The sequence below is a fragment of the Lepeophtheirus salmonis genome, chromosome 7 (genome assembly GCF_016086655.4).
Source record: "Lepeophtheirus salmonis chromosome 7, UVic_Lsal_1.4, whole genome shotgun sequence".
Lineage (NCBI taxonomy): Eukaryota > Metazoa > Arthropoda > Copepoda > Siphonostomatoida > Caligidae > Lepeophtheirus > Lepeophtheirus salmonis.
The window spans coordinates 25,603,191-25,619,287 of NC_052137.2; the positions used below are offsets into that span (position 1 = coordinate 25,603,191).

The following is a 16,097-nucleotide window of genomic DNA, read 5'->3' on the forward strand; positions in this document are numbered from 1 at the left end:
TAATTTATCCCAGTCATAAAAAATATATCTAATTATTCAATTTCACTACACATTTCCTTGTCAAAGACGTTGAAAAACTTTTTATTACTGTTTAACAAATTACTGTAAGCAATCCCGGATACTCCTGCTCGTAGGCAAATAAAATCAACATTTTTCTGAAGAAAATGGTAATATAATAAAATCTTCTTTGTTCTACAGCTTTTAAAAGTCGTGAATTACATCAAAATAATGTCAAAATATTAGGAAAAGTTTTTAAATAATTAAATGTCATTCATGTTTAATCTTTGCAACTTTTTACATTATTCAAAAATAATTATTTTTTCTATTGAGGAAAGACAATGCAGAAAATCAACGAGGGAAAATACAGTGTTGTTGTATAAAAATAAAATTTATTTAGCTGGTTTATAATTATATGTACTTGCTAGCTTTATATATATGTAATGTAAGTTAACATCTTGTAAATAATCTAATTAGCAGAACGGGGTAAAAGTAAACACAAAAATAAAGTGTATATAATTAAATGATAAACATTTGAGCGATTAAATTCATTTCAATTTTGTATCATTTTTTTTGTTAAGCCATTCATTTTGCTCTCTTTTATATAAACTAAAATGCTAAGTATACTTGTATTCATGTAAAACATCGATAAAAAATAAATTCTTATTTTAAAATAATTTTAAGGACATGAGTTTGGCGTTTCAATAAGGGTTTAAATTGTTATTCTTATGGTAAAAATATTCAATGTTTATTTTTGATAAGATTTTCTATGAATTATAAATTACTCTATGCGAATGTTGGAATCAAATTAATACCCATCTGTGTTTGATGAGGTTACGTGAGTTATAAATAATATTACCTACAATATAATAATTTGTTGCTACCCTTGTACGCCTCAGTTCTCACATAAAAAATAAAAGAACAAATCCAAGGAATCAAGAGGAAAAGCAATGGAACAAACTTTAGGAAAAAAGTTAACTAAATTCATTAAACCTCGATAACAAAATGATAATTATAGGAATAATTTATAAACAAGGATAAACAAAGAATTGCATATAATCTGATTAAATGGTTCCATAGGCGCTTCTATTAAGTATCTTCAATAAAACGTAGATTCAAGGGAACAAGGATAATTTTTTAATCTCCGGGTGTTTAATATCCCACTTCATTAATGGATGGTTAAAGATTCCCTCACACAAAAAAAATCCATCAAATTATGACACGGTGAGTTAGAAGGCCCAAAATCCAGCAGGATGAAGTCGTTTAAATTGTCTTGGGACCATTTGTTACTTTTTTTTCTTGCAAAGTATGACAAGGACCAGAGTCCGGCTGCCATATGTAGATCCAGGGCTTCCTCTTGGTGACTAGTACGTCCAAATGGGCATCAGAGCTGACCATGAGGCCTTCAGAAAACACATGAGGTGATGTGGCCTTCGGAGTTAACCTTCCTATGTAACATATTGTGGGCTGGGAACTTTGTTTGCACGAAGACAGGCACATTCTAGAGCAAAAGGCCAACCACGTGTTGTTCTGGTAATAGATATTTTGATACTGACAAAAGTTTGAATTCTTCAATAGAAATAAAAACATGTCACGATGAAGTGGGTGTTTGAGGCGGTTGATGAGCTCTTATGTGTTTTTTTGTATATTCATATAGCGTTTATTTAGCAACAAAATATTTTATATTAAATCTTATAACATGAAAGCAAAAATTAAAAATTATTTTATTTAACAATATTTTTTTTTTTGCCAAAAATGGAATAAAAACTCCTTTTTCATATCTTCTTTAGTAGATGAAAGATTTATCATTGCTAATGTTCATTTAACCATTACGTTAAGGATGAATTGTTGCCTCCTTTAACCTTTATATTTTCATTAATCATAATTATTTCTCTGTATAGAAAGACGTATTCGTACAATCAGTTATATAATATAAAAAAAACCTATTAGGATTACTCAAGGATAAAATTTTGATTTTTTTCATTTTTTTCTTTTAATAGAGTATTGCATGGCCTGTAAAAAGAATTGCAGAAATACAGGGAAATTTAACACTTGGTGGATTACATATGGTACATGAGAGAGAAGCTCATCGAACATGTGGACCAATTATGCCGCAAGGTGGCCTTCAAGCCACAGAAGTTATGCTCTACACAGTGGATATTATTAATTCATTAAATATTATGCCAAAGGGACTTAATCTTGGTGTTTATATTCTTGATGACTGTGATACTGATACTTATGGACTTCAACAAGCAGTTGACTTTATTAAAGGTAACAGTTACACATCAATACATAATAAACAAAAATGTATTTAATTCATATGTCATTTGACTAGGTTCAATTTCCAACATCAATGATGAAGATGAATATAAATGTGAGGATGGTTCATCCCCTCAAATTCAAAATAAAGTTATTTCTGGGGTCGTTGGTGCCTCTTCAAGTGTGACATCCATTCAAGTTGCTAATCTCTTAAAGCTTTTCAAAATTCCTCAGGTAAGTTTTTTAATATCCTTATCAAAATAATTATTGAAGGGCTAGGTGCATAATATGTACTGTGTGAGGAGGTCAAATTGTATACTTTATCATCATGAAAAATAGGGTAAACCTTTGCAGGAATGAAAAAGATGCTTTATCTCAGACTTCTTTATTGATATATCTTTCTATTTTTCAAAATGATTTCCTTTGGCTTCTACCATTGCCTCCAACCTGGGTCTAAAGGCGCTGTAGACCTCTTTGATGAAGGCCTACAACATGGCCACCCACTACTGCTTGACAGAAACCATTCAATTTTTTGGTTAGGGTACCACAGGCTCTCTTCTTCACTATACTTTAAATTGTTTAGTTGGGAGGGGAACAGTCTGTGGAGGATGGTGGCTAAATTGGCCCATAATGCTTTAACCAAGTCAATTGGCCTCTGTTGATATTAGTAATTTTGTATGCTTTCAAAATTTATTTTATCATAGCATTTTCACTTTTACAATCAAGCCACATTTTCTTTTCTTTTTTCCCCGACCAGCAGCGATAGTAAAATTCTATAACGGTCGACTTATAGTTAGTAGTACTAGTAAATTATATAAAAACATTGTTCTTAGTAAAAGTAATACATTTAAGTTTATTTTTTTCATTCCAATGAAAATGCATTTTAAACATGAAAATAAATAAACAAGTAAAATAGCTAGCAAAATTCAAAGCGGCGTTCGAACTTCCTCATTGGGATGATTTTCTTCTTTTGAAATTTTTATGCTAGGTATTATTGGCAAATTAAAAACCTATATAAAATCGGTCTTTCCATTCAACAGCAAAGTTCTTCGTTTAAATAATTTATTCGCAGCAGGTAAAACACGAGACGACTCTTCAGTAGATATATAAGCTTTATTCGACAACTATTTTACAAACCATAATAAATTTTTTAATTTTGCTCAAAAGATTTTTTTCTTATTGTTGCAATTCTTCCTTTTTCAACGGGTCCGAAAAGAAACGTCCACCACTTGTCCAGCAAATCCAAACTCTCTTAAATATTTACCCCCAGCCATTCAAAATAAATTGTTTTTATACAATCCATAAAAATATTCAATTGTGTGTTCAGATTTCCATATTTAAAGTAACTTAACTTTTCTTCTGATGATTTTTTGTTCAGTAAAGACTTGCTCTTAATATTGGTTTTTAAATTTCTACACACTTTACCTTTGATATTATTTAAAGCCGTACAAACTTTTAAAATATTTTACTCTCTCCATTTTTTTTTTTCAAGCTGAACCAATGACTTTTAAAAAAAGAAACACAATTCAGTTTAAATTTGTAAAAGCTTCTTTTAAAGTTAATCTAAAATGCAGATTTTTGTATTTGATACATATAAGTATTTAATATTCAGATAAAAATAAATAAAAAAACAGAGAAGTTAAAATACAATTATAAAATATATATAAGTAATTAAGGATATGTTGCTAATGGTCCTCCTCACTTGCTTGAGGAAAGCATAAAGTGTGGAATTCCAGAGACAACCTGTTTCACTTGATATTTATTAAGTTCGTTCCCCGGTGATTCATAGAGAAAGAAATATACTTTATCTATGTGGATGTAACCAAAAGATTTATAGGTTAGATGGGTTAATTGTAATACTATAATGTTTACTTATACTTAATCAGTGCAAACTCCATCTAACCAATTAAAGGAACATTATAATAAAAAAAACCTGTTTCATAATAAAAACTGCGTCTGAAAATTCCTTTATTGGACTTTGGGAGGTAGGAGATATTGTGTTCAGAGAGTTGCTTTTGGAGGAAGAGGTAGCCTTTGTTTAATATCTAGGGATAGGATGATCCATTTTATTTAAATTTTTAGTTAGTGTCTTAACATTTGTAATTAAAAGGCAGGTGTATAAAGGACAATTCTTTTTACTTTACTTGGATAATTATAAATCACCAAACATTTGGTTTATTTTATAAAAAAAAATATCTAAAGTATATAAAAATGACAACTATTTATAATTATAGAAATACACATTTGTGACCTTTCATCTTAATGAAAAATGCTTTCGCCAATCTTTATAATTTTTCTTATTTAATGATGATTAAAATTGTTTTTCTTGGATCTTGTTACTGTTAATGACTCAATTTTTATAATAAGTTTATTAAGAAATAACGAGGCTTGATATGTACACATTTATACTATTCATTCATTCATTTTTATAAACGAAATGACGACCATATGCTTAATTTTTATACAAATCTCCATGGCTAAATAAGAAACTTTTTCCTCGTGACGCCTGTTATTTTTTTTCGTAGAAAATTTACCATGTAAACTCAAAGAGGTTGCGTAGTTGGCTGCAAATTAATTGTGGTCGTCTTTTTGCTAATTGGTATTAGCTTTTATCCTCAAGTAAAAATATATTTGGAGAAATAAAAACAGAACAAAGTCATGAATGACTAATTGAACCCCGTTGAAGGGTTCCCCATTAAAAGTTCTACTTTTTATTTTTTTATTTTACACCTAATACCCTAGCTTGGAAATTTCCATCAATAAATAAAATATAATTTGGAAATATTAGGGCCATTTTACCTCAGATCATTCCTCTAAGCTTAGCTTTCATTTTGATATATTTTCCATGATCTGTAGACCGCAAAGTTCGATCTATTCATTATACTGCTCTAACGATGATTCTGCAATTTCAACTTGCATTATCCCCCATGATCACTTTTTTTTTCTTTTTTGTCGTATAGCCCCTGACAGTGTCCTACTTAGCTTTTCTTTCAGTAGATTTTTTTACAGGTTTGCTTATTTTATAAATTATACCAAAAAAAAAAAAAAAAAAGACTGCGTATATTTTACCTAAAGTTACCAAAAGCTAAAGTAAAAGTAAGTCCATCGTAGTCTGTATTCAAACACTTACTATTTAATTGCTTGATTTTAAATTGGAAATAGATGCACCTCCATCATAGCATTTCCTGGTTTTGTTGCTGACTTCATGAGCACAGGATCCCTAACTTTAGCCTAAAGAAGAACAAGTAAACGTATGACATTAAAAATGACAGACCCATTCACTCTTAATACCTCATATAAAATTTTTACCGGAATATTGAATCGAAGACTGTCACAGATTCTCCCATATATTATATCAACAGATCAGAAAGTATTTATGGCGTCATTCCTGCTAGAAGATATACTGTGCTCTTACAAGATGTTATAGACTTTTGTGAATCATCCAAGTATGCTACAATTTTTGTCAACTTCAAAAAAAGCATTCCATACTGTCTCACACAATTTCGTTGTTGAACAGTCAGTTGATGGTATCTGCCATCCTTAAAAACTCATCATTGAGCATTGACAATCCCGGTGCTCATTTTGAGTTTTGTATTCAGTGTGGAACTCGGCCAGGAGATTTGCTATTGCCATCCCTCTTTCTGATCGTAATGAATGATTAGAACGATATTATTAACTACAACTCCAGTCATGAAGGTTTGAACATAAATATTTTAAAAGTCACTCCTTTTTATATGTGGACGATTTTCTTCCTTATTTTTAACAGGAACAAAAAAGAAAAACTAGCATATTCCACCTCCCAAGCCATTCAAGTCATTCAGGATTTCCAAAAAAAAATAGGGTTCCCCATCAACATCGAAGAGACTAGGATCTTACCCAAATGTGTTGAGTATCTGAAGCCATATGATGATGACCTTAGCGAATTATGTTTTGTTAAGTCTTTCTCACTTATAGGTATTGAAGTTTCTAGCTGTAATAAGGATGTTGATAGAATAAATCAATTAAACTTTTTATCTACTTTACACAAAAGTGTCGGATTTTTCAGTAATACGACACACACTAGATATGAAAAGTTTAAGGCCTATGATATAAATCCTCCCAAAAACATTCCATCTGTGACATATGTGCCTTTTTCAAAGAGGATATTTGAGAGCATATATCAATTAAGTGAATATTTAGTTTTGAGGGCATGCCAGAGCAGATGGTTCAAGGTCGAGTATTAATACCCCAACAACTACCAGGGTCTTGATTCTACACACATAGAAGGTATATGGAAGGCGCTGAGTCTCTCATTGTTAAAACAACTCAGAAGTTTTGGTGACTTATGGGCAATTAAAATCAAAAAAAAAATTCTACCAACGAATTTCAATTTGCTGAACAGATATGTATGGGTCCATCTGAAATGTTTGGAGGGGTGAAAAGATAGGGTCATTATTGGAGAAAGATGTCATCAATATGGAGCTCTAGTATTGAGAATGTTCTCCCTTTACTAGGTCCAAACGAACCACTTAAGTATAATAATCGACTGAACAGTAGGAGTAAGTTCCTTAGTAATGCAGAGATTACTTCTGTAGGCCAATATATATCAGACGGGAGTACTGTTCGATAATTTCTTTCTATCCCATAGAACACGGAGGATATTCCCTGGACAATATTTTAAAAGTAATTATCCTGGTTCTCCGGGATGTGGTATGTTTCTACCATTAATATTGATCGTGAAGAGAAGGACCCTTCATCAATCACAAGGCGAAGGCTTGAATGGCTTGATATAAGCAAAGCATGGAACATGAAGATCCAAATGTCATTTTGAAGAACCCATTAACTGACACACGTCAAGAATGACTCAGGTATAGACTGGGGACGTCCTGTATTTTTACAAACAAATCCCTGGAAATATAAGTTATTTTTGCCAAAAAGAAGTGGAGACCTCTTTTCATTTATTCTATCAATGGTTAAAAATTACCCCGATTCTTACGATGGTCGAGGAAAAAGTCTGGAGAAGTTTTTATGTGAGATTGAGTCCCTTTTCTCCAAATACAATGTTTAATATACGGATTAAAGCACAAGAACCAAGAGCCCCCTTCCTGGCTCACTGATTACGTCTCTAAGGCAATAATAATCCTCACTTCCTTCTACATCAATGTGATATACTAATACACAATGTTTTAGAATGTTTATTAATAATTATTTGTCAAACCTAAGTTAAGAGCCTCTCTTCATGTTAATATTTATTTATTAGATCTCCAGATTACCCGTTGTTTTTTTTTCGTTTTGTCGTTGACGTAATATTAATTATACTTCATGTATAATGTCTTTTTATGTTTTATTTAAATCGGAACACGATAATATATGTTTCCATTCTATAGTATTATACTGTTCAAAACAAGAAATATATTTAACCCTCAAAAAAAAAAAATTGTTGAAATGTCATAAACAAAGTTAAAGCGTGTTAAATTGCTAGCTGCGCAATCAAAAACAAACATTGATGGTTTATTATGAATAATGGGATTCTAAATTGATGATATATCATATGCGGTGTGTGTTCTGCTAATCGTAAACTATTTCCTAGCTCCCACATTTAAAGATTATCAAAATGTAGAAGTAGTAAGGCAGTGAGGCTTTCTATATTTATTTCAATTTATAAAAACAATTAATTCTCCAACTGGGAACCCTTGGCATCCTCTATGGCTTCAATCCTAGGCTTGAATGTCTTGGAGTTATTCTCCACGTGGTACGGGCTTTCCTTTCGATGGTGTTACATTGAACAGGGATAGAGATTCACCAAGTTGTCGTCACAGCACACTTGAGTCTTTTTGACCTGGTGGTCGGGGGCAGAGTCTTGCTGTCAAACATAATCACCCTTCAAGTAGTTTGCATTCAACCGGGGAAAAACTGCTGTCTTCATTATTTGTGGGTGTACGTCTTTGCTGATCTTTACGCCTTTTGGAAACAAATAAAGTAGCATCTTCTTCCTGTCGGATACAGAAATGGTTAAGCATCATGGCAGAGATTTTTTGTATTGATGTGACGCCTTTTCAGCAGCTGCAAACATAGAAGGTCATTCCCAAGGTATCCTATGGTCCTCATGACGGTATTTATTCTCACGTTGAACTCTGTGGAAAAATCACCATGCTGATTGAGGGAGAGTTTTCCATGGTCATGGACAATCTCGGGAAGGAAATCTGTTGTTCATTCCAATTTTGCCAACCACTACTATTTAATATAATTTACGTCTTCAAAAGACTAATACACAAATTTGCCAAATTATGATGAAACATTATTGTCTAACATACTTATCAGACGAGAATATGTACAATTTTAAAATATTATAGGACAATTAAGAATTATGAATTATTAACGAAACTAGAGCATCAATGACGATATTTATTTATTCATGAGGGATATAAGTTGAAAACTAATATAAAAGTTATTTAAAAACGTTTTATTGTTGCCCCTGGAGCATATGTGACTACACAGTCGCTCAGTGACTACAAACTTCTCTTTAAAGTAAAAGTAAATAATAAAAAAAGTGTCATTTTCCGGATAGTTGGCTAACTAACAGATTTGGATGGAAATATTTTTTATCAAGAATACAAATTTTAAAATATTAGGATATTTCAGTTTGTCTTCCAAGAAATGATAGAATTAAGTAGAATAATTAGAGAAAAAAATTGTACATATATTAACAACGATAATAATAAATTCTTTGTTTACATTATGTAAATATGAATATAAAACGTTTACAGGGTGAATCAATATAACTCCCTTGTTTTCTAATGGGTTAAAATGAGACTATAGAAAATGGCTATCATTTCTTGGAGTAGTAAGGATGCGGGAGAGCTAAAACGGGTCCTGTCAAATTTGGTGGTATGCAAGGATTATAAATTAGTGCACTTTTTTCAAATCAGATAAATTAAAACTGGATTTATACTAGAAAATCCAACAATTTTAAGACCTTTACAAAATTGCTATAAGCCTTTTTACTAGTTGAAATATTAATTAACGTTTAATTATTTGTATTGTTACTGTTAGATAAAAAATTCATAAGTACTGTTTTACACTTATAATATTTATTTTACCTAAATAAATTTAAGTTTTTAAGAAAATTGTTTTTTACTTATATTCGATTTTTTTTTTTTCGTTCTTTCTACAATATTATTCATTATTATGGTATTTTAAAAACTTGAGCACTTAATCTCGATAAATTTCTGCTTTTATAAAATATACTTATATCTATATTGCTAATCAACTAGCTCTTTTTTTTACTAAATACTTATTTTGTAAATGAAACTCTCATTATATTCTAATTAGTTTTTTTGGCATAAAAACTATAGAAAAATCGAAAGGTTACTTTTTTTTCAAACAATTAATAATTAAAATATTATGGTTAAATTGGATCTTCTCAAGATTGAATGATTGCATTTATAATTCGAGTTCATATTTTAAAGTTCACTGACACTCATACTTTCAGAATACCAGATTTTATACTTAAAACATAAATTTTATATTCGTTTAGGTTTGTTATTTACTTCTATAATTAAATATGGAATTTAAATGATTTTAAAAAAGTAAAATTTTGTTGACTTGTGCTATTGATTTAAGACTAGTAAAGTGTTGTTGCATGAGTATTTTCGAGTTCCTAAAAAAAAACACTTGAGGAATTACGAGCTTTACTCGTTGCTAAAATCATAAATATACATATAATTATGTTGAATACAACTGCATTTTCATAATTATGGGTTAGCGTAAAATATCTATAAAAAGTACATCAGTGTAAGTTTCAGCTATTACTTATTAAGAGTTAAAAAAAAAAATTCTCCCTAAATTAACGTAATATGTAGAATATGGGTACATTGTATAAGTTAGTCCGAACATCATACTTTCTGTTTCTATATTGAAATTGGAGACACTGGAGACTACACCTTTTGTGTGTATGTTGAAAGGGTTAGCATCAGGGCTCTAGGGGGTCCAACATTGTGAAAAAGAGTCCAAAAGAACTTAAAAACTCATTCAAAATAGGAAGAGGAGATGGGGTTCTTTCATTGCTGTTATCACAAGTGGCCTCTCTACCCTCACAAGTCTCTTTCCACCCACTTTTTTTATAGGGTTCTTGACAGTCCGATGTGAAACCCCGACCTATCTATAAGTACTTCAACATTGTACTTAAATACTTTGAATTTAAGTACAATTATATTTTTTATTGAGGATGACTAATAATGATCGTTTGTTTTTACGTTCTCGTGCTTCTCGAGTAATGCCTTCTACAGTTTTCATCTTAACCATCTGCATTCTCTTCCAACAAAGCTAGGTCCACCAGTTCCGACATGTTGTTCCATTCTATTGAAATGGATAACTTCATGCTGTTGACATGGGGATGATAATGGTGGAAGGCTCAATTTTCTAACTGCTACAAAATACTGAAATCAAGTAGATTAATGTTAGGCCATCATGGTGGTCAAAATTGCTTAGACAAAAATCCAGTTAACTTTAATTTGTTCATAAAGTAGGCAACTGTGTTGGTGGTTTGTGCAGTAGCACCAGCTTGTATCTAAACAAAGTTATCTATCCCATAGGTAGCCTCAAGGAGTGGAATCACTTTTTGGATAAGAATATATGTGTGTGTGAATGCATTTATTGTGTCTTCGATAAATATAGAAGTGAAAACTTTGCTATTATGCCCTACATAATCTAAAATCATAACTCTTGCATATTCTTTGGGTTTTGCCCCATAACTAAATTCTGGTGGAGCAACGTTGCCCGTGGTGTATAGGTACCTGTGCTTTAATATAATTGAAAACCTTATCAACAACAAACATGTTTTACTTACTAAATGCAAAGATCTCTGGCGTTTGCAGATTTTTGAAAGTTGAAAGTTTAAAATGTGCGAAGCATGGGAAACTTAGAAAAATGACTGCAGAATAGACTGGTACATTTGTAACTATTTTTGGAAATATCGAGCTCTCGTACCCTTAAAATATAATAACGATGCTTGACAAATTCTAAAAAAGATTTAGAGGTCGCCCAGCCCAAACTCGTTGCTAAACATCATCTAAAGTGACATCTGTTATTTTTTTATAAAATACTTATTTTCTTTTTTTTTAATATGAAGCGGACGCATGCTAATACATTTAAAATACCGCCAAAATTTATTTATGTAGTAATATAAATCGTGTGTTAATAATTGTCCCAGTTTTTTATGTTTTTTGCACTCCTAATTTAAAGACATAATTTGATGTTCCTTAGCTGTTGTCATCGTTATTTAACTCCTAAGTAGTTAACTTCCTTTCCTTCTACATTCAATTATATTCGAAACCTGATTGAACATTCGTGTGTTCTCATAAAAGACAGATAGTAATCCTTAAGATTTGTCATAGAGTGATAATTGAAAGTCCTTGTTACACTCAGAGTAGAATTGAGGATTGGCGTCAGAGTAATTCTTCCCAATGTGCTTATATATTTCCTTCCCTTGCCCCAGCATATTGTAGCTGATCTAATGAAACTTAATGACAGTTAAGCTCCTTTCCTCCAAAACAAACTTCAATCTGTAAGATTTACATCGTTGATTTTCGGTTCCTTTTTTGTTAGATGTTTAAATGACACATAATTTTCATCAGCATTAATATGATCACAATGATGTTTCTTTGATCAAAAATAACAATGAAGATAACATGCAAATGTACAGTGTTTCTAACTTGCTAAATGAATCTAATGTTACATCATTATTACTTTTTTAATACTTTTTCACGACACACAACAAGCTGTTGTTTCAAATGAACAGATGTTCCACTCAATTTAGTTAAAACTGTATCAATGTACAGAATAATCAATCTGTATTTCATTGTTACATAATAAAATAACCTAATTTTGTTAATGGAACATCCTCTTAGATAAAAGAAAGCAAGATTTCTTGTTATTATAAATACGCGAGAGTGAACATACATTCGTAGGTTCAGACAAACTTTTCTCTATCAATACTAAAAGGTATATGAGTGTAGCCTATAGGGCGGGGATTTAAATTAGGAACATTTCAGGTCAATTTTTCTACCAAAATAGTTAGAGGCTATAAAAAATAAAATGTCTTAAAAATGTTAATTTTTCTGGAATAAGTCCCATTCCAATTACCCGATTTGAACAAACAAATGTCAAACTCTAGCTTGCTACCAGATCTGCTAACATCTATTTAATCTCTCTAGAATTATTATCTATGGAGTTGTTTGCGTCCTTGGGAATGATCCTTGTACAGAGGCACACAAAAATGGGAACAACGTGCTTATTCGTAGGACATCTCAAGTTTTTCTGTTGAAACAGATGAACACATTTTAATAACCGTACATCTCAGGGTTCCCAAGGAATGGAGGTCTTAACTTGTTCTGGATTTAAAATCTTCTCTGATGCCGACCCCTTCAACATGTACACAAAAGGTGTAGTCTCCAGTCTCCTTCTTCCAAGCACCCAGGCATTCAAAGCCACTTTCAAGATTCAAAAAGAGTTCAAAAGACTCATTGAAAAAAGAAAGAGGAGATGTGGTTTTTTCATTCCTGTTATCAAAAGTTCCCTTTCCAACCTCATAAAAATATTTCTACCCACTTTTTTGATAGCTCTCTGGACGGTCTGGTTTGACACCCAGAGATATACTGGCCTCGTGGACTTGAGGAGATTGTCCTAGGTTGTTATCCTTCACTCTTCCAGGTCCAACTTAGCCTTTTTGACATATCCCTTTTTCCTCTCCAACGTTTTGGACTTGCTGACGGCGGTCTTGGAGACATCCAACTCCTTAGAGTACGCAATTGGAAATTCATCAATCACGTTAAATTTTCTCGACTTGTATGTAAAATAGAGAGCTCCAGTTTGTTTTGCTTTGTAATTATTTGGTTATGATTTAATATATCGAAATATAAATTAATTTTAATCACTCAACCTTCATTGATTATTGAAATAGTAAGTTTTCATATTCTAATGAGCCCCCAATAGGAGGAGAGAGATCTCGACTTTTTCGATATATTCGGACAATTAGCACATTGGAATATAATGTAAGTAGATGGAAGGTCTCATTCTGTGTGGGATTTTTTGAGTGTGTTTCTTTATAAAGTATGAGGGCGGGGCTCGAAGTCGATCTGAGGAAAAATCCAAGACCTTCACTTTGTTGCATGGTGTAAACAAATAAGTATTTATATTGAGTGTTTATACTTGTACCTTATTCACACATGATTAGTTAATCTAACCATTAATTTATTATCAGATATATCCGAATCAGTAATTAAGCTTTATAAATTGATAATTTTTAACCTTAAAAAGTTAATTATGTATTTTGATCATATTAACATTTGGACAAAGAAAAACTAATTTTTTATAATTAAAAGGATATTCCTCATATTTAGGGTTGTAAATCCTAAGGATTTTTTTAGCGTGCAAGTTTTCTACACATATAACCAAGAAAAAAAATATGTGCGTAGTATGCTCCATTACATTAAAAAAAAGCAATATTTTTGGCAGGATATGTGCAATGATCTTTAAACATTTCTTACATATCATAATTGGTTTAATAAACGATCAACATTTTCAAGGAAACTTCCAATGACCGACAGTTTAGAACACGTTCTAAGACTGGACTGAATCGAATAAATAAGGACTCACACAACACTACATGGAAGTCCATGTACTTAATAAATATTTACTTCTCCAAGAACGACCATTAGTTGAGTTCAAGAGAATAAGTCTTCAGAAACGGTATGCCCACTGAGTTACGTCGCTCGGATTGTCTTATACTGAAAGTAAACACTGAATGTCCTTGCTGATTTTTATTTATAAAAAGGAATATTTTTTTCCATTTAACACCTCTATAATGAGATTTGTTATTTCTGATAACACATCCATCTAAAACATTTTGATAAGATAATATGCTCGCTACGCTAGAAGGTCAACCCTAATCATTAACTTACAATGTAGTATTTTCATTTTTCGGAACGCTTTATGAAATACATTTTGCAATATTTGCAAAAGTGTACCAATTAATGTGGGATATTTTTTCGAGGGCATTATTCTACATCACTTTTCTGGCTTTGCAAGACCGAAAAAAAAAATATGGTAGGTTTGTGTTCCGGTTTACATTGCTAATAAATCCCTATTTTTGTAAAATTAGTGCAAAACAATTTTTTTGCAATTTTCTTTATAAATTTCGATTGAAAATTCTTTTGACAAAAGTACAAGATGGAGATATAATCCAGACAATTTTTTCATGGATAGATGCTGGTACTTTATTTGAAGTTTACAAAAACATTAAGAAGAAATAGTCAATGTTATTTCCCACTCCCTCTTTAGCCCAAGCAACGCCGGGTAACCCTTTTCTAGTACTATATAAAAATACATTTTTTCCTCGGGATGAACTTGTCTTGCCATGAACTTGCTTCAACATCAACTTTCCTTGCAATGAACTTACTTTGGGATGAACTTGTCCTGGTAAACTTTCCAGGTGTGAAATGAGCAGGTTATCTTTACTTAAACTATTGGCTATGTTTCATTGAAAGTAGTGAATACACTTAATCCTGAGCTTCGGCCTATAGCTAAACTTGTATTAAGAAGTAATGCAAGAGAAACTAAAAAATCGTCTGCTTAGCGCAAGTAACTTCTTAAAGCAGGTTTTTTATTTCGTAACAATTCTAAATTCGGGGTGACTCCTATAAAATAACTTGGCAGGGAAATTAGTGCATAGCTTTGGTTCAAAAATATTGAACGGTATTGAGAAAGCTAAAACTAGTATCTAGATTAAATGGACTAGGAAACATTAAAGTAAGTATCATTGCTAACTTAAAAATTGAATGGATCAAATGATTGTAAAATAAATAATTATTTTCTTACAATATCATGTGGTTATCACAACAAAGCAACCTTTCTACGTACAACTTATGGGGAAGAAACTACTACTATACCTAGTTTCTAATAATCTTTATTAATATGCTAGGGATATTATGGGTATTGATCTTATTTCGGCTGACACTATAGGGAATAATTTAGGTATTTATAAAGTTTCTCTAATCAGAGGGAGAACTCAATTCTCTCATATATTACTTGAAGCCGAATGAAACAGACATTATGGCTTACCACAAGATACTTTGATAGAAAATAGCCAATTATAAAGTTATCAGGCATTATTAGAAGTTGAAAAAAGGAATTTTATGTAAAAAAATATTCTTTTTTAGCATATTGCATACTTAACATGTATATTTTTAGCAGGCTATTACTTTTACAAGGGACAGATGGCTAAACTACAATTGCCCATAAAACATTTTAGAATAGAGAGAGCTAACTAAGTGGGTAGATTAGACGTCATTTTCTGAATTTTCACTTACAGACTATGTTTTTGAAGTTAAGTTATTTTCTTCTGAAATTCAACTATTAGTATATATTTTAGCACTTGTACATAGATAGATAGATTCCCACAAACGTATCAAAGCTCAACTCGTGGAAACTTCCAAAAAAATTATTCATGGGTGTCAACTTATCTACATGTCGACTAACACAAGAACATCAAAAATAAGGACATTAAAAATATTCCTTCTTTTTTTTTCTTTTTTTCATTTTTACAAACTCAGGCCTAAAGTAAATTATAGTCTATGGCTGTTTTTCTTACTTTTTTTATTGAGTGTGTAGAAAAGAGCATGTTTATTATTTTGAACCATTATATGTTGCAAAGTTGGGAGATAACCACACCCTGAATAATTTGAATTAATGAATTTTCTCGTTCACTTTCGGTTCTTTTTATTTTTACGTATCGACAAGACATATTTTATTCATTACTGGAAATGATCCATACCTCCACAGACTCAACAACAATGAAAACTTTC

At 31.4% G+C, this 16,097-nt stretch overlaps 1 protein-coding gene across 1 annotated transcript in view; it reads left to right on the forward strand.

Annotated features, from left to right (window-relative positions):
• Window positions 1–16,097, forward strand: part of mtt (mangetout) — a 215,547-nt gene that overhangs the window by 61,332 nt on the left and 138,118 nt on the right. Inside the window, exons 2-3 of the mRNA XM_040716329.2 lie at window positions 1,998–2,268; window positions 2,333–2,490. Coding sequence (XP_040572263.1) covers window positions 1,998–2,268; window positions 2,333–2,490 — 429 coding nt within the window. The remainder of the gene's footprint in view (window positions 1–1,997; window positions 2,269–2,332; window positions 2,491–16,097) is intronic.